An 18,864-nucleotide genomic window follows, 5' to 3' on the forward strand; every position below is an offset into this window, starting at 1 on the left:
TCTGTTGTTTCTCTTTCTAACAGTACTTTAATGCTGATAATGGTAGAGAGAAACTCATTTGAAAATTTTTCATATACTGCTCATTTTTTTAGTATATTCAGGTTCCTTTTTTAAAGAAAACCCAATGATAATTTGGATTGAGTAACTATAAAAACTGCATAATTCCAAGAGCCTCATTTAGTAAGCTGAGATGAAAGTACTTTCAATAGAAAGCCATGGGGGCGGGGAAGGCAAGCCAAAAGACCCTCTCCCAAGAAAAAGTAGGATATTGTATGTTTATAATAAACAGGCAGATAGTCTTCCTAATATCCCATCTTAACTCGTCTATGTCACCATACAAGTAATTCTATAAAGTTCTGGTTCCTTGATTTATAAACACATATTCCGATTTCCTATTTCTGGAAGAGAAACTCTTAAAGGTGTCATAGACTGATTTCACTTTGAGATCAAACGTCTCCGTATCAAGTTCATGCTCATTAGCTGTTGCTTCCAAGACGGGATAGGCTTAGTCTTGCTCTATAGGAAAATCCAGGTGCTAAAGAAGTAGGTGAGTACTGGTGACTCAGTAGGTGGCACTCTTCCCTTTACTACACAGCCAATGCCCCAGAAGGAAGTTATGGGGCACCAGACAGATATGCCATGAATAATTTTCATAGGAAAAATAAAACCAAAATGCTGACCAAATTATAAGTGCAACTTCGGAAAGGTGGAAATCAAACATACTATACTCAGCACTGAAGAAATTTTGCCTCTACTTTAATTGAATTGCATTCTTTACATAATGCTCCTAAAGGGATTATCTACTATAATGTGTGAAGTTAAGAAAAAAAAAATGTTGTGGACATCCCCAATAGGGGAAAGTGCAGTATTTCTAATTAAGACTGCCATGTGAACAAAATCTCAAGGTCAGGTTGCAGAAACCATATAGTCACTTTGTTTATTACTTGTTGGTTTGCTTATGCTTTGGTTTCGACTTTTCAGAATACTGATAACCACTATTTTCTTCTTTTAATTAAAAAAAATACTATTGTACAACTTTCTTTTTTAAATTTATTGTCCTAAAAGATATTTATCTGATTACAAACCACTAACATCCCAGGATTCACAGGGTAATCTAAACAAATGAATGGGGGGTGGGGGTGGGCGTGAGTATCTCCTTCCTCTCATTTCCTTGCTGCCTAGAGGAAAAACTCAAAACTCATATAAATCAAGATTATTCTTGCTGTTAGTCCTAGTCAAAATATTTGGATGGTTGTGGGAGATTAAACGGACAAATTTTGGGATTATCCTTTTATTTTATTTATCCAGGCTAAACCTGTTCTAAGGAGCCCTGGTGGTGTTACGGTTAACCACTCAACTGCTAACCCAAAGCTCTGCAGTTGCAACCCACCAGTGGCTGCACAAGAGTGAAGATATAGCCATCTGCTCTGGTAGAAATTACACTCTAGGAAACCCTATGGGGCAGTTCTACTCTGTCCTATAGGGTCGCTATGAGTCAGAATTGACTTGATGGCACACAACAACAAACCTCTTCTTCCACTATTGTCGGGGAAAAAAAAAATCAAAGATTGTCTGTAGTACATAAGGCAGTTCAAAATTTGCTTTTGAGAGTAATATCAACCAAAAACTGTGGCCCTTTTCTATTTGTGTAACAAGTAATTCCACAGTTTTATAAAGTGTGTGAGTCTTCAAGATTTAATATACTGATTGCACAGAGACACGTCTTCAAGGGTATCATTAAAGGTGGGTTAAAAATGGTAATCTTTATGGTTTGGGTTTTGTTATTGTTTTTGCGTTTCTATAGCATATTTTTAAAAAGGAAAGGAGAGGGAAGACGGAACAAATATTGAAAGGATAACCTAAAACTACTATAATCAGAAAGAAAATTAAAACAGAAAGAAAGATAATAAATATGAGGAGAACACACGGGAGCACTTAATCCTATCAAGCAGTTGAAATGTCAAATGTTTAGCACACATGACATACAATGACTTGGAATATAGGCACAGGCGACACAAAGAGAAATGTCCAAGCAACATTACTTTGATAGGCGTTATCTTTGATTTCATATTCTTTTCTCTGAATGTAAGGGATTTTAAACTCCCAAACGTTTGTTTAGTTTCTTATCTTCTCTACCTTGGAATTAAGCATAGTGTCATGAATTCTAAGAGCACGCAACTGTTAACTACAATGACCACTACCAATACCTCCTTTTAGTTTCAAAGAAAATACACTAGGTAGACAAGAAACATCTCTAAAATTCAAACTGATACCAACTCTTTCTCTATAGACTAGTAATTCTAAATCTAACCATGTACCCAATATACTAACCAATGTACTTGAAGTATGCAAATCATCATGTACAATCTCAACAGTATTTTTTAATGAAATATGGAAAATAATTGCTGAAAGCACCCATTCTTAACCTTCCTTAGTTGAAAAAACATTTTAATTACAGTCAAGCATACCTTTCCTTGAACAATAAGTTAAAAATAAAAAACACCGGTTCACTTGTTTCATTTCTTTCAAAAAAAAAAAAAAGATTCCCCAACACACATCCGTGCCTCTTGAAAATATCCTCTGAAAATAAAGAGTAATCCAAATTTATAATCCCTAAAGTTTTAATGTTTTCATATTTGTTTTTACTAAAAAAAATATTAACAAGTGATTTGCTTTAATAATATGGAATACTGAAAATGTCTATAAACTGATTAAAAAACAAAAAGCTGATTTCAGACATTATGTTAGTGTATTATCTGACTAAAGAGAAACATGGCTAAAGTATATAAGAAGTTAACATTGGCAGAAAATTTACATATTATGTAATTGTGAGCTTTCAGTTAAATTACCAAGTAAGAGCCACAAGAAATACTTGGGGATTAGAGACCAATGGGGATTAGAGAGAGTCTCATAATACCTATATATTATATTCTCTGATTATGGATCCAAATAGCAAATGGACTATTGTGGGAACTGTCAACCTTTAAAAACATACACACAGAGATCTGCACTTTATTTCTTAAATTCAAAAATTCAGAGCTAGAGTATCCTGAAAATAGGGAGATCAACTTTTGCAGCAATTACAGATAAACACTTCAATGATCTGGTTATTAGAGTAATATTCTAAATAAGCTATTTTAGCAACTGCAGTAAAACAAAATCAGTACTCATGTCAAACTCTCATATAATGGAAGAAAAACAGCTTTAAATCAGTCTTTACAGTTCTTTCATTATTTCCCTTAGTGGTACCCATTAATGACAACCAACACTTCTTTGAGTGAAATACTATCCCACCACAAATGCATTCATCATACTGTATCATGTTCATACAAACATTAAGTCTGCATTCACATACTATTAGCTTTATTTTTCTATCATATTTACAATGCTAACAGCCAAAATAGCACAACATCATATTAGATTTGGTCTCACGGTGCTATAAACAGTAATTTACCATTTTAAGTGTTACATTTTTGTGACATTTTTTAAGAGTTAATATAAGCAACTTGTAACACAGAGCCATCTAGGAGAAACTCTTTTAATCCAGTTATTCCTGACCAATAATTGAAAGGTAAATATTTTAGAGGCAACCAAACTAAATAAAATTCCTTTTCCAGCATTCTGATGTACACATAAGGTGAATAGTAGTAAGAATTCCAGACCATCAGGACAGATAAGACTCGTGCTACCCTAAAAAGGTGTATTTTCTACCATGTGCTGAACTACAAAGTTTTCATTGATCCCTGGTGAAAATACCACCTGCATCTCCAGTACATTAAATAGTAATGGACCATTAATGGCATTAAAGAACCACATCTTTAACTCCTAAAATAAATTCCTGTAAACAGTAATTTAAAACTGAAAAGGGGAAGATGAGGGTGCAAAAATGAAGTACTTTCATCCTGTGACACAGGAAGTAGGTCTTTAACACATCCTTCCTTTTTGTCTGTTTTAATGTTACTGAGGCTGAAGACAAGTGGCCATTTGAGAATCAGGCCCTCTTCGAAAATCTTAAATATGGGTGGACTCAATGTTGAAAAATGAGAGTTTCAGGAAAGCGAACTGTTCTGTCCCATAACCCCTAACACCTGTGGCTGTGACATCTCTTTGCATCTCTACACCCTCCTCCTCCTCTGGCAGGCCATCCAAGAATATATTCTTTGACTTCAGCTCCCTTCCCAGATCTCATACGTACATTCACTCATACATGCATTCATTCCCATACATTCTCATCCTCCCCCTTTGTCTCTGTCTGTCTGTCTGTCTGTCTGTCTGTCAGTCTCTCTCTCTCTCTCTCTCTCTCACACACACACACACACACACACACACACACACACACACACACGGTGTCTTCACGATGCACACAGAGTTGTCTTGATCCCATTAGTGTAGACCATCAAGAAGGGCTTTTCCACCATACTCGCACCAAATTTCAGCATACACACCCACTCCCTTCCTCAGACCAAACACCCGTCTTCCCCCGCCCGCCACCAATGGCCAGGAGAGCGTGGGGACATAGGGAACACGGAGAAAAAGACGAAGGACTCTGAAAGCTTCTGTCCCCACCGACTCGCCGTCTCCTCGACCTCGCCCCCGCCCCCGCCCCGGCAGCGATACCCGCCCCTTTCCCGCTGATTACCTGCCAACAGGTTCCTAATTTCCTCAGGGAGGGGGTAGGGAGAGGAGGTGCAGCTAGGGTTGGGCATGTTAGAGAGAGCGGGACTTGCGGAAAGGACCTGCGCTGAAAGGAGAACCGATGGAGTGGGGCTGCGGCTGCGACCTAGACTCGGGCTAGCAGTCCCGGTAAGCACAGCGGGGCTACGAGTCCGGACACTGTGGGGCCGGCGCTTACAACAAGGAAGTCACTGAAGCCTCAGCCAGCCGCAGCTGGACTCTCGGCCCAGCCCCGCCCGGAAGATCGGGGCGGAGAGATGGGCGGGAGTAGGATGGAAGGGCCTGCGGGCACAATTGCGCATGTGTGTCTCTCAGTTTTCCAGGTCCAAAAATTAGAGGAAGGAGCCTCTGGATAGGCCAAGCCCGCCACTACGTAGGGGAGCGGGAGGAGCTGTTGGAGGTGGGGGGGAAAGGAGCCGACAGGGTTGTGTCCTCTGATCCGGCGCCGTGAAGCCCCTTGCCGCCATTTTGGGTACTGGTACCAGCACAACTGTTGGCAGTTTCTCCAGGATCACGAAAAACAATACATCCGTAACGCCTAGGAGTCATCCAATTAAAAGACCTTGTGGCTGACGGTCAATCTTACCGTTAACCCCCTCGCCTCGTAACCCACAGGAGTTTTCTACCGCCCTAAATAATTACGGCTTTCTTTGTCCAATTTAACGAAGGCTACAGTCCCATTTTCCGCCAGGCTTCCCTGAGAAGCCAGTCTGGACTTACTCCGGAGAGCACTCTGATTGGCTCTTACATTACTTTTCCACCCGGTTCAGATTCCTGGAGTGAGTGAACTCCCCCCATCACGAACGAAGAGTGGGGAGTTCTAGACACCATCCTTTTGAAAAAAAAAAAAAAAATACCAGAAGGCTAAATAGACGCAGGCAGCACTGTCCATCTATAAACATTAAAAAGAACATTGCCGGTGGTGATTGGTAGAATGATTTATAAAATCTATTCCCTCCATCCTGACCATTTAGTTAACAAAAGCTTATTGAGCGTCTTCTATCTGTAAAGTCTTAGAACTTTTCTCTAAAACCCAGAAAGATACGTTCTGCCGCCTTTAAAAACACACCCACACACAAAAGAAAAAAAACTATGTAGACATATGTGTATATTTATGTGAACAGTGTATTCAAGTGCCTCTGCTCAGTTAAAATCACTGAAAGCCTAGGTTGTAACCATACTTGTCATCAGGGAGCATGAAGACAACAGAGCTACTGAAGAAGGCAGAATAAAGGCTGTTGGAGGAAGTCTTCAGGTAGGACCTACAGGGCAGTGAGTATCCACTGTGTATTTCTTTTGATAAAAATATGCTTGGAAACAGTAATCACTAGAATTGCATCCCCCTGGCCCCCATCTCGGCTTGGCAAGACAGCCATTCTTTAAAATCCCACATAAAAGTCAGCTCCTCAGATATATCATTTGTATTTTATGTGCTTTACTTTTTTATGCTATAGTTCATAATTTTAAAAAGTGTTTTTTTAAAAAAATGAGAGTTCGCGATATTGAAGAATTCTCAAGATATATATTGTAAAGTGGAAAAACAGTGTGTAGAATAGGATATAAATTTTGCTACCATTTATGATTGGAAAAAAAAAAGAAACGTGTAGGATTGTAGAAGAATAGGGTAGCCCAGACACCAGAACAGTGGTTTTCTCTGGGCAGGAGAAGTGGCCAAGGGACAGAGTTAGAATAGTTACACTTCCCTTGGTAAAGATGGGGCCCTGGTGGCGCAGTGGTTCAGTGTTTGGCTGGTAGTTGGAATCCACCAGCTGCTCTTTGGAGACCCTATGGGGCAGTTCTACTCTTTCCTATAGGGTCGCTATGAGTTGGAATCGACTTGAGGGCAACGGGTTTGGCAAAGATAGTGGCTGTTTCCTAGATGCTAGTATTGTATCTTGAACACTGTATTGTGGCTCCTATTTCAATGTAAATTGGTTATTCCTCTACTCTACAACCCTTGCTAGATTAATGGTCCTTAAACTTTAAGGAGCTCTGGTGGCACAATGGTTAAGCACTCCACTGCTAACAAATGTTGGTGGTCCAAACCCACCAGTGGCTCCACAGGAGAAAAGACCTAGCAATCTGCTCAGGTAAAGATTACAGCCTAGGAAACTCTATGGGGCAGTTCTACTCTGTCCTATAGATAGTCACTATGAGTCAGAATCAACATGACAGCACCCAACAACAACAATAAAATTCAGTGGTAGAGTTCTCACCCTCCATGCATCTGTCATTTTGTTGTATTGTATTGGCTAAGGTGTTGCTGCAATGCTGGAAGCTCTGCCACGGGTGTTCAAATACCAGCAGGGTCACCCATGGTGGACAGGTTTCAGCTGAGCTTCCAGACTAAGACGGACTAAGAAGAAGGATCTGGCAGTCTACTTCTGAAAAAAAATTGCCAGTGAAAACCTTATGAATAGCAGCAGAACATTTTCTGACATAGTGCAAGAAGATAAGCACCTCTGGTTGGAAGGCACTCAAAATACTACTGGGGAAGAGCTGCCTCTTTAAAGTACAGTTAACCTTAATTACGTGGATGGAGTCCAGCTTTCAGGACCTTCATTTGCTGATGTGGCAGGACTCAAAATGAGGAGAAACAGCTGCAAACATCCATTAATAATAGGAATGTGGAATGTACAAAGTACGAATCTAGGAAAATTGAAAATTGTCAAAAATGAAATGGAACACATGAACATCGCTATCCTAGGCATTAGTGAGCTGAAACAGACTGGTACTGGCCATTTTGAGTAGGGCAATCATGTGGTCAACTATGCCAGGAATGACAACCTGAAGAGGAATGGCATTGCATTCATCATCGAAAAGAACATTTCAAGATCTATCCTAAACTACAACACTGTCAGTGACAGGATAATATCCATACACCTACAAGAATGACCAGTTACTTAATTTAACGCACCAACCGCTAAGGCCAAAGATGATGAAATTGAATTTTTACCAACTTTTGCAGTCTGAAGTTGATCATACATGCAATCAAGATGCATTGATCATTACTGATGATTGGAATGCAAAAGTTGGAAACAAAGAAGAAAGATCAGTAGTTGGAAGATATGGTCTTAGTGACAGAAATGATGCCAGAAATCACATGATAGAATTTTGCAACATCAACGTCTTCATTGCCAATACCTTTTTCAAAAACATAAACTGTGACTATCTACGAGGACCTCGCTGGATGGAATACACAGGAATCAGATCGACTTCATCTGTGGAAAGAGATGATGGAAACGTTCAATATCATCAGTCAGAACAAGTCAGGGGCCAACTGTGGAACAGACCATCAGTTGCTCATATGCAAGTTCAAGGTGAAGGAAGAACATTAGCATAAGTCCACAAGGGCCAAAATATGACCTTGATTATATCCCACATGAACTTAGAGACCATCTCAAGAACACATTTGACACACTGAACACTAACGACCAAAGACCAGACGAACTGTGGAAGGACATCAAGGAAAGAAAGGAAAGACCAAAATGGATGTCAGAAGAGACTCTGACACTTGCTCTTGAACGTCGATGTAGCTAAAACGAATGGAAGAAATGATGACGTGAAAGAACTGAACAAAGATTTCAAAGAGCAGCTCAAGAAGACAAAGTAAAGTATTATAACAATGTGCAAAGATCTGAAGTTAGAAAACTAAAGGGAAGAACATGCTCAGCATGTCTCAAGCTGAAAGAACTGAAGAAAAAATTCAAGCTTCGAGTTACAATACTGAAAAATTCTACCACACAGGAAGCATCAAAAGAAGATGGAAGGAATACACAGAGTCACTGTACCAAAAAGAATTGGTCGCCATTCAACCATTTCAGGAGGTAGCATATGATCAAGAACCAATGGTACTGAAGGAAGAAGTTCAAGCTGCACTGAAGGCATTGGTGAAGAGCAAGGCTGCAGGAATTCATGGAATACCAATTGAGATGTTTCAACAAACGGGTGCAGCACTGGAAGTGCTCACTTGTCTATGTCAAGATATTTGGAAGACAGCTACCTGGCCAACTGTCATGGATTGAATTATGTGTCCCCCCAAAAATGTGTGTATCAACTTGGTTAGGCCATGTGTGATTGTCCTCCATTTTGTGATTGTAATTTTATGTTAGAGAGGATTCGGGTGGGATTATAACACCCACCTTACTCAGGTCACCTCCCTGATTCAAGATAAAGGGAGTTTCCCTGGGCTGTGGCCTGCACCACCTTTTATATCTCAAGAGATGAAAGGGAAGCAAGCAGAGAGTTGGGGACCTCATACTACCAGGAAAGCAGCACCAGGAGCAGAACGCATCCTTTGAACCCGGGGTCGCTGTGCCTGAGAAGCTCCTCAACCATGGGAAGACTGAGGACAAAGACCTTCCTCCAGAGCTGACAGAGAAAGGCTTCCCCTGGAGCCGATGCCCTGATTTTGGACTTGTAAACTAGACTGAGAGAAAATAAATTTCTCTTTGTTAAAGCCATCCACTTGTGGTATTTCTGTTATGGTAGCACTGGATAACTAAGACACACAACGACTGTGAGGATGGTGCAGGACCAGGCAGTATTTTGTTCTGTTGTACACAGGGCTCCTTATGAGTGGGAACCAACAGCAACATGCATGAGACCCAGTTTGATTCCTAGCTAACACAACTCATATGTGGCCAACACCATGTGTCTGGCAGTGGAGGCTTGCATGTTGCTATGATGCTGAACAGGTTTCAGTAGAGCTTCCAGACTAAGACAGACTAGGAACGAAGCCCTGCGATCTACTTCTGAAAATCCGCCAATGAAAACATTTTGTATCACAACAGCCCAATCCATAACCGATCTCATGAGGATGGCACAGGACCAGGAGCATTTCATGCCACTACACATGGGATCACCATGTGTAGGGGCCAACTCAAGTGACTCTATGGCAGCTAACAACAAAACTAATTTGCATTAGAATTAGAGAGAGAACCTATTAAGTTGCAGTTTCTCAAGTCCCACTCCCAAAGATACTGATTCAGTATGTTTATTGTGGGGACTGAGAATTTGCTTATTTTAAAAAGCCCTCTAGATGGTTCTGATGCAAGACATTTTGAGATTTCATTTTTGAGAATCACTTTACTACCTGTGAGCTCCCATAGGGCACAGATTTTGTTATAACTTATCTTTCATCTCTAGCTGGAACCCTGAACTTGATATAGAATAATAGTCCTATTAATACTTCATCACAAAATTTCAGACAATATTAGTCAAATGCAGTATGACATTTTTGTGTAATTCCCTAAGAGAAAACACCAAAAACTAATTGTAAAAGGAAAAATTTCAACATTTTGGAGTCCATTTCTTGCCTCTAAAAACAAGACAAAAACTTTACAACTTCAGTAAAATATGCAAAATAACAAAAATACACCCCCAAAACAAACCCACTCCCCAAACTGGAATCTGAAATTCCTACCCAGATTTTAAAATGTGATGAGTTATAAAAAGAGTCCTGAAAATTAGAATTATTTTTAGTGGAGGCAAAAGTAAATACTCATTTTACAATACAGGTCCTCCAACTTCAAAAAATTGAGAACTATTATTCTTAAACTCCAGAATTATCTTCCTTCCTAAAGATGGAAGAACTATTTCATGGACATTATAGGTAGGGTTCTTCCTCCCTTTGCAGTTACCACACACAATTCTTTGTCTTGTAACATTTTGTATTAAACCAAGCCTCCAAATGTTCCTATCTTTGGTTTCCTTCTGATAAAACTGACCAGATTTTTTTTATTATTATTATTCTTGTGTCTCATTTATTTATTTCTACTCCACTCATTCCACAAAGGAATTGAGGTGATTTACTCTTGTATCAAATAGACAGCTTTCTGGAGTGGATCAAATGGACAGTGACTATGCTGCTCATTATGACAAGTCATTCTTGTTAGTGAGAGACAGGAAACTTTTAAGGTTGTCTTAAAATATAGAGCATCTAGTAGTCCAAATAAAAAAGGCAATAACAGAAAATGGACTATGTGTATGAAACACATTTCCCTTATTTAGGAAACCATTCTCAGACACAGGTTCTTGATGGGTTCACTTGGGCAATGCTTTGTATACTCTATCATTTTTACCGTTTATTGTTAAAGTTACTGAAATTGATTATGAGACGGAAAGAGAAAGAGCGGCTAGAGAAATACATTCTTATTTCTCTTGTTTTCAAATGTTTCTATAATAAAAACTAAGAAGAAATAAAATCATACTTTATGTTCTTTAAACTAGTCATATTAGGGAAAAATAATAATAAATGAGACTTTAAATTTCAACCCGAGAGGTAGCAGGCTCCTTACCATTCTGCAAAGAAGAGACTTGACTCAGAGAAACCCTCATGCTTTGTCTTCTCTAAAGCAGATCCTGTAGTTCAAAGAAGAATATGTATGGTGATAATTGAAGTTAACCCTCTATGCCCTTCAAAATTAGCTTAGGAGAGCTGAATAAGTGTTTGCTCACAGACCCAGGTTTAATAGAATCCAAATGAGCAAAAGATTGTATTAGTGATCTATTGCTGCATAACAAAACTTAGCAGCTTAAAACAAAGATTTGTTATCTCATATAGTTTTCTTTTTTGTTGTTTTTTATTGTGCATTAGGTGAAAGCTTACAGAGCAAATTAGTTTCCTATTCCATAGTTTGTACATAAAGTGTTCCTTGACATTGGTTCCATTCCCCACAACGTTTCAGACACTCCCTCCATTTCCGTCATACTTTCCCCATTTCCTTTCATCCTGAATTGCTACCCCTTGCTGCCTTCTCATCTTTGCTTTTGGGCAAATGTTGCCCTTTTCATCTTGTATAATTGCATGTTCTAAGGAGCGTGATCCTCTCAAGTGCTACTTGTTTATTTTATGGGCCTGTCTATGGTTTGGCTGAAGGGTGGTCTCTGGAAATGGCTTCAGTTCCAGTTCAGAAAGGTGTCTTAGGGCCATAGACTCGGGGGTTCCTCTAGTTTCCGTCAGACCAGTAAGTCTAGTCTTTTTTGTGAAATTTTATTTTTTGTCATTCATTTTTTTCTCCCACTCTGTTTGAGACCCTCCATTGTGATCCCAGTCAGAGCGGTCGGTTCTGATGGTCAGGAATCCATGAGCATCTTAGCTGGATGGTTCTGGCTCAGGGTCTCTCATGAGGTTGCAGTTAAGCTGTAGGTTGGAGCTACAATCATCTAAGGACTCAGCCATCTCTAGATGATCTGTTTTGAAGGAAGCTCACCCACTTGGCTGCTGGCCAGAGTACTCAATTCCTCATCAAGTGGACTTCTCCACAGGGCTGCTTGAGTGTCCTTATGACATGGTAACTGACTTCCCCCAGAGCAAGTGATCTAAAAGGTAGAACAACCAAGGCAGAAGCTGCACTTAATCTTAAAAGTGACATCCCTTCACTGCTGCCAAATTCAACTGGTCACACAGACCAACCCTAGTATAAAGGGAAGTGGGGAGGGGAACTACACTTGGTTGTAAATACTAGGAGGTGAGGATCAACAGGGCCATATCAGAGGCTGGTTACCATGATCAGCTTTCCATCCCCCAACGATTGACACCCTCCCACATGCAAAATAAACTCACTCCCTAGACCACCCCCCAAAGTCTCATCCCATTACAGAATCAGCTCAGAGACCAAAATCTCATCATCTGTATCAGGTCCAGGTGTGGATGATGCCCCTCTGCTGTTATTCTTTAAGCGGAGTTCCTCAAGTACAGTTCTTTCCGTCTAGAGCCCCATGAACTAAAAAGACAAGTTATCTGCTCCCCATATACTTAACCCACAGTTGTGGAACAGGTAGGATAACCACTGTAGACATTTCTGTCCAAATTCTGAAATCCAACCAGGAAAATGTGGCAATTACTTTGATTAGGGTACAGTTCTACTCCTGCCTAGAAATTATACTCCATGTCTCCCGGTTCTGCTCTCTGAGTCATCCTTCCTTTTCCATGAATGGTAGCTTGTGTTTGCAGCTGCATAGTTTTCTCAACTTGCTTCCTTCCAGTAGAATTTTCATTTTGTACCTTCTCTACCTTTAGTAAAGGGACATATTTGTCTTGATTACTTCTAACACTCTCAGATTATGACTCTGCCTTACTCTTACAGTCTTAATTGATAGGCTGATGTTATATTCTAACTGGACCCAAATCCCTGTCTTGCTTTCTACTACTTATCAGGCTTGGTCCCCGAAGTGTGTGTGTGTACTAGGGCTATGCCAAGAAAATTCTCATTCTTACGACTACCTAGGATCTAATGCAAACCCCTTCCTCTGCATGTGAACTATTTTACTTCTCTATGGTTTGGTGAGAAGTAAACAGACACATAAAAAGATAAGAACTTTGACTCTTATCTTTTATTTATTTTCATTAGAATCTTTACTTCCTATCTCAAAGGCCCAACTGAGTGCCCATGAAGATTCCATTTTATCTTTGGCTCATAACAAAGTTGGAGACAGTTACCCTTGAGCTTAACCTAAAGGGTAATATGTAAGGTCACTGGTATAATTCAAATCTCCCCAGTCTTCCTCACTCCCAAGGATAACCCTGACCTGCACCCTCTGAAATTCTACCAATTAGAGACTCAAGGAAGTAGATGGGTAACTATCTCCCTTTGCACCACGGCCTCGATTGGTCTGAGAGTCAAGTCTTCTAATACCAGGATTAAGCACACTGTGACTCTGAATGAAAGATCACTGAGAGTTAAAACATTCTAGGGGAAGGCAGGCTACATGGCCCTTCCATGGTTCTAGGATTAGCAGTATAAAGCTGACAAAGGTGTCCATGGGCATATCTTATGCTGTGTGCCCTGCTGTCTCTCTCGGATAGTTCTCATCTCCACAAAATTCTTACCAACATTAAATGAGAAGATAGTCTTCTAGAAGAATCAAAATGAAGAGCATGCTGCCCTATTAATTAAACTTTGGAGGACTCACATTTGGGCTCTGAATTATAATTGGCTCAAGATGAACTATTTACTGAATTTTCTCTACCCTTACAAATACGAACTGTTTTTGTTACAGGAATTTTATTTTTGCTATTGTAGCTATTAAAAAACAAAACATTAATTTAGATGAAATGTGATTTTCTAATACAGCCCTAGAGATCATTTTATAGCTAAGTTGGCAGACATTCTAGAACATTAAATAATTAGAAACAGCTCTGGGTTTCTTTCCATATTTAAAAACAGAACAGTAAATTGTGCTCAGAGTCCTTCCTATTATTATAATACATCTATTCTCACTAGGCAATTTTAAAATACCAACCTGTCTTCAGCAACAGTAATTCAGTGGGTCTGTGCTTAATATATTCATGATGGGCTTTGATGGATTTGGTAACCATAAGCAGCTCTTAACATTAAATTGCCATTTAATTTTTTTCAGTGACTTTCAAAGTTGTCAATATTAAACACTAGTGTTTTACAAATGACTACTCTAAGAGAAATAAGTAAAATTAAATAAAGATTTAAAGGTTCAACTAAATTCTCCCTTTTTCATAGTGTCCCACTATGAGGCAAACAGAAAAAAAAAGACCTGACCTTTTTACAAGACATTAAGCATTACCTTTTATTTGCCTGTAATTTGCGTTGTCTATTATTATGCTCAGAAATTTCTCCGTCACCTCCTCCAATCTTCATTTAATTTTTGTTATTTTTTTTCCCCGTCTCAGCTTTGGTTGAAGAAAAACCAATCTGGAAGAACTACTGGGTAAGTCCACTTAAGTACAAACAGCCTTGAGTGCAGTGACCAAAATTAAGAACACCTGTCCTCATCCTCCTGTAAATAAGTGAGGAGTGAGCCTCCCAGTGATGTCTAGGCAAAGCAGAAAAGCTCTGGGTCAAAATCAGTTCTTAGATTCTCTGCCAATGTCTTACTCTTAAAGAACTCTAGCTCTCATGTTAAAATTATTTAATCCTCCCTCACCCAAAATAAATTTGACCCATTATACATTGTTTTAGAAATATATATATTGCCTGCAACTTTAGTGTACTTATTAGTGTGTATCATCAAACAGGTTTTTTTTCTTAAACTCATATTCCATCAGCAAAAACTACTGAGGCTATTACCCTGAACTCCAAGCTTGAATAATGAATGTAGTTGGAACCTACTCATATTTACAAAGGCAGTAACTGTGGCAGTCTAGCTTTGATGAAGTTCCTTGATTTTCTTCCCATGATACCAGTCCACACTTCAACCTGCTTTTTAGATCTCACCATCCACTCACTAAACATTTTCCAATCTAGTACTCATATTTTTGCCCTCACTGAGACTCTGAGGTCACTATTTCACTTATGTTTGGTCTAGATATTGCTAAAATTCTTCCTCAGTTCCAAAATGGTTTCATTTTCCCTTATTTATGCTGATAGTAAAATTTCTCTAGATGGAATTCAGAAACATTTCAAATAAATACAGTTTTAAAAATTGAACTGCCCATCGCCTCCATGAAAAACTGCCTCCTTTGCCATGAGACCAGAAGAACTGGATACCCAGATACCATTACTGAACTTTCTGATCAAAGATTCTATAGAGGAATCTTGATCAAAGGGGGGGAAATGTAGAATAGAATTTCAAATCTAAACTTTCTGGAGTCATTCAGGGCAAATGATACCCTAAAACTACTGCCATGAGGAAATCTTAAAACCTTAAACTGAAACCGTCCCCTGGATTTATCTTTAAACCAAACAATAATTTAGCTTACTTAGAACGAACGTCTTCCTTGAGCACTGTGCTCTTTTAAAGAATTACTGTACGTGATCAAATTGACAATGGTAACTCGAAAGGTCAGATGAGAAGCTTAGGGGGCAGTGAATTTCTGCTAATAATGAATTAATTTGGAAAAGGATGTTGAGAAAGGTAGCCCAACTTGAAGAACTGTAACCAATGTCACTGAATTATACATGTAGAAATTGAACTGGTATATGTTTTGTCATGTATATTTTCACCAAAATTAAAAAAAAAAAAAAATGCACCTTAAAATCAGGAGCAAGACAAGGATGCCCACTTTCACCATGTTTATTCAGTATAGTACTGGAAGTTGTAGCCAGAGCAATTAAAAACAAAAAACAAAAAAGGAAGGAAAGGAGGGAGGGCAGGCATCAAAATTGGGAAGGAAGAAGTAAAACTATCTCTGTTCTTAGATAAAATGATCTTACATGTAGAAAACACCAAGGAATCCATATAAAAAAAACCCTGTTACAGCTAATAAATTCAGAAAAGTTGTAAGTTATAAAATCAACACACAATAATCAGTGAACACTCTGAAAAAGAAATTAAGAAAACAATTATATTTACAATAGATTACAAAAGAATAAAATATTTAGGAATAAATTTAACCAAGGAGGTGCAAGACTTTTACACTGGAAACTATAAAACATTCCTGAAGAAATTAAAGAAGACTTAAATGAATGGAAAGACATCATGTGCATGGATTGAAGAGTTAATATTGTTAAGATGACAATATGACCCAAAGGGTATACAATTCAATGCAATGTCTACCAAAATCCCAGTGGCTTTTTTTTTTTTGCAGAAATGGAAAAACATCCTAAAATTGATATAAAATTTTCAGGGACATACAGTAGACAAAACAATCTTGAAAAAGAAGAACAAGTTGATTCTCAATTTCAAAACTTACTACAAAGCTACAGTATTCAAAGCAGTGTGATACTGGTACAAGGAGAGACATATAAACCAATGAAATAGACTTGAGAGCCCAGAAATAAATTCTCACATCTATAGTCAACTGATTTTCAACAAGTGTGCCAAGGCCATTTAATGGGGAAAGAACAGTCCCTTCAATAAATGGTGCTGGGAAAACTGGGTACCCACATGCAGAAGAATGAAGTTAGACCCTTACTTTCTACCATATACAAAACTCAAAATGGATCAACGACCTATATTTAAAAGCTAAAACCGTTAAACAAAAACATAGGGGCAAATCTTCATGATCCTAGATTGATAAATCTTAAATATGACAACTAAATCACAGGCAACAAAAGAAAAAATTGGACTTTATTAAAATTAAAAACCTCTGTACATCAAAGAACACTGTTAAGAGAGTGAAAAGACAAACCACAGAATAAGAGTAAATACTTAAAAATCATGTATTTGATAAGGGTTTAATATCCAGATATATAAAGAACTCCCACAACTCAACAATAAAAAGACAAACAACCCAATTAAAATGTGGGCAAAAAACTTGAATAGGCCTTATTCCAAAGAAGATATACAATACAGGAAACTGGCAATTTTTCTGTACTATTTTTGCAACTTTTTTGTAAATCTAAAATTACTCAAATAAAAAGTTTATTTTAAAAAAAAAAGATATATAAATGACCAATAACCACATGAAAAGATGCTCAGCATCATTAGTCAGAGAAATGCAAATCAAAACTACAGTGAGATACCACTACACACCCACTAAGATGGCTGTAATTTTTTCAAAAAGTAAACAAACAAGTGTTAATGAATATGTGGAGAAATTGGAACCCTTGTACAATGCTGGTAAGAATGTAAAATAGTATAGCTGCTGTGGAGAACAGTTAGGTGGTTTCTCAAAAAGTTAAACATAGAACTACTATATGACCCAGTAATTTTACTCCTAGTACACCCAATATAATTGAAGACAGAGACTTGAACAGATACTTGTACACAAATGTTTATTGCAGCATTATTCACAACAGCCAAAAGGTGGAGTACAACCCAAATGTCCATCAACAGCTGAATGGATAAACAAAATGTGATATATACATACAGTGGAATATTATTCACTCATAAAAAGTTTGATACATGCTACAACATGGATGAGCCTTGAAATGATTATGCTAAGTGAAGTAATTCAGATAAAAAAGGACAAATAATATATAATTCCATTTACATCCTTTTGGATAGCAGGCATAACTCACCGTAGCTCTTAACCACTGTGCCACCAGGGCTCCTTATGAAATATGTAGAATAGGCAAATTCTTTGAGACAGAAAGTAAGATGGAGTTACAAGGGGCTGGGGGAAGAGAAGGATGGGACATTTTTTCTTACTGGGTACAGCATTTTTGGGGTGGTGAAAAAAATTTTGGAAGTAGATAGTGTTGAAGGCTAATGATGTAATTAATACCATTGAATCATACACTTAAAAATAGTTAAAATGGCAATTCTTAATGTTACATCTGTTTTACCACAGTAGAAAAGTTATTTTCATCATTATTTCATCCTTAATGTTTTCATCCATAATTATCTTGAATCTCAGAATAATTATACTGAATAAAAGAAGCCAGACCCCCCCCCCAAAAAATACATATTTTATGATGCCATTTATATAACACACTACAAAATTCAAGCTAATCTGTAGTGATAGAAATCAGATGGGTGGTTGCTTGAGGATGGGAGAGCAGGAATGGGTGGGAAGATGAGATTACAAAGGGGTACAAGGGCACGATGAATATGCTTACTATCCTGATTGTGGTGATGTTTCAGGGATGGATATACAGATACATGTCAAAATTTATCAAACTGTGCACTTTTAATATGTCCAGTTTATTGCATGTCAGTTATACCACAACAAAGCATTTAACTTAAAAATGGTTAAAAGGGCAAATTTTCTGTTCTATATATTTTGCCACATTAAAAAAAAAAAAAATTTGAATTGCACAGTGCCTATGTGGGAAAGTTTTAAAAATTATATTGTGGTTCTATAAAATGTGTAACAGCAACCCAAGCTTCAGGTATGAAAAGCCTTAGTTATTTAGAATGCTCATCACATTCATTTCTACCAGGCAGCTCTGAATTTTCATTGCAAATTATTTTCAGTTGTTTATCTTTACTAGCAAGAGCCTTTGAATGAAGTAACTTTGCTGTGCTGAGGTCTCTGGGAAAACGCCATTTAAAAGTTACCTGTGTGTCAGGTAAATGAAAGTTACCCAGTTTAATCACAGTGGCCTCTACTACCTCATCACACACTCAGGCTTGTCTTCATTATTTCTACTATTCCTGAAGGTTCATCTGTAGGAACTTCATACTGGAATTTTTCAATACTGCATTTCCTGATGTTCTTGAGACTTGCTGCCCTTACGTGATCGCTTAAAGTAGCAACAACTCAGAAAGCTGTCATAGAATCCAGATGAAGCAGCCATTCTATCTGCCTGGGATCAACCTTGTTATCTGGAAACAGGGAAATGAAATTCTGCTCCTAAAATACATAAATAATTTTATTAACAGCTT

At 38.2% G+C, this 18,864-nt stretch overlaps 1 protein-coding gene across 1 annotated transcript in view; it reads right to left on the bottom strand.

The window, feature by feature from the left end:
* SKAP2 (src kinase associated phosphoprotein 2) overlaps window positions 1-4,870 on the bottom strand; it is a 178,461-nt gene extending 173,591 nt beyond the window's left edge. Inside the window, exon 1 of the mRNA XM_003407064.4 lies at window positions 4,640-4,870. Coding sequence (XP_003407112.1) covers window positions 4,640-4,706 — 67 coding nt within the window. The 5' untranslated portion in view covers window positions 4,707-4,870. The remainder of the gene's footprint in view (window positions 1-4,639) is intronic.
* Between the last annotated feature and the right edge of the window lie 13,994 nt (window positions 4,871-18,864).

This window comes from Loxodonta africana, chromosome 8, assembly GCF_030014295.1.
Source record: "Loxodonta africana isolate mLoxAfr1 chromosome 8, mLoxAfr1.hap2, whole genome shotgun sequence".
In the NCBI taxonomy this organism is placed as follows: domain Eukaryota; kingdom Metazoa; phylum Chordata; class Mammalia; order Proboscidea; family Elephantidae; genus Loxodonta; species Loxodonta africana.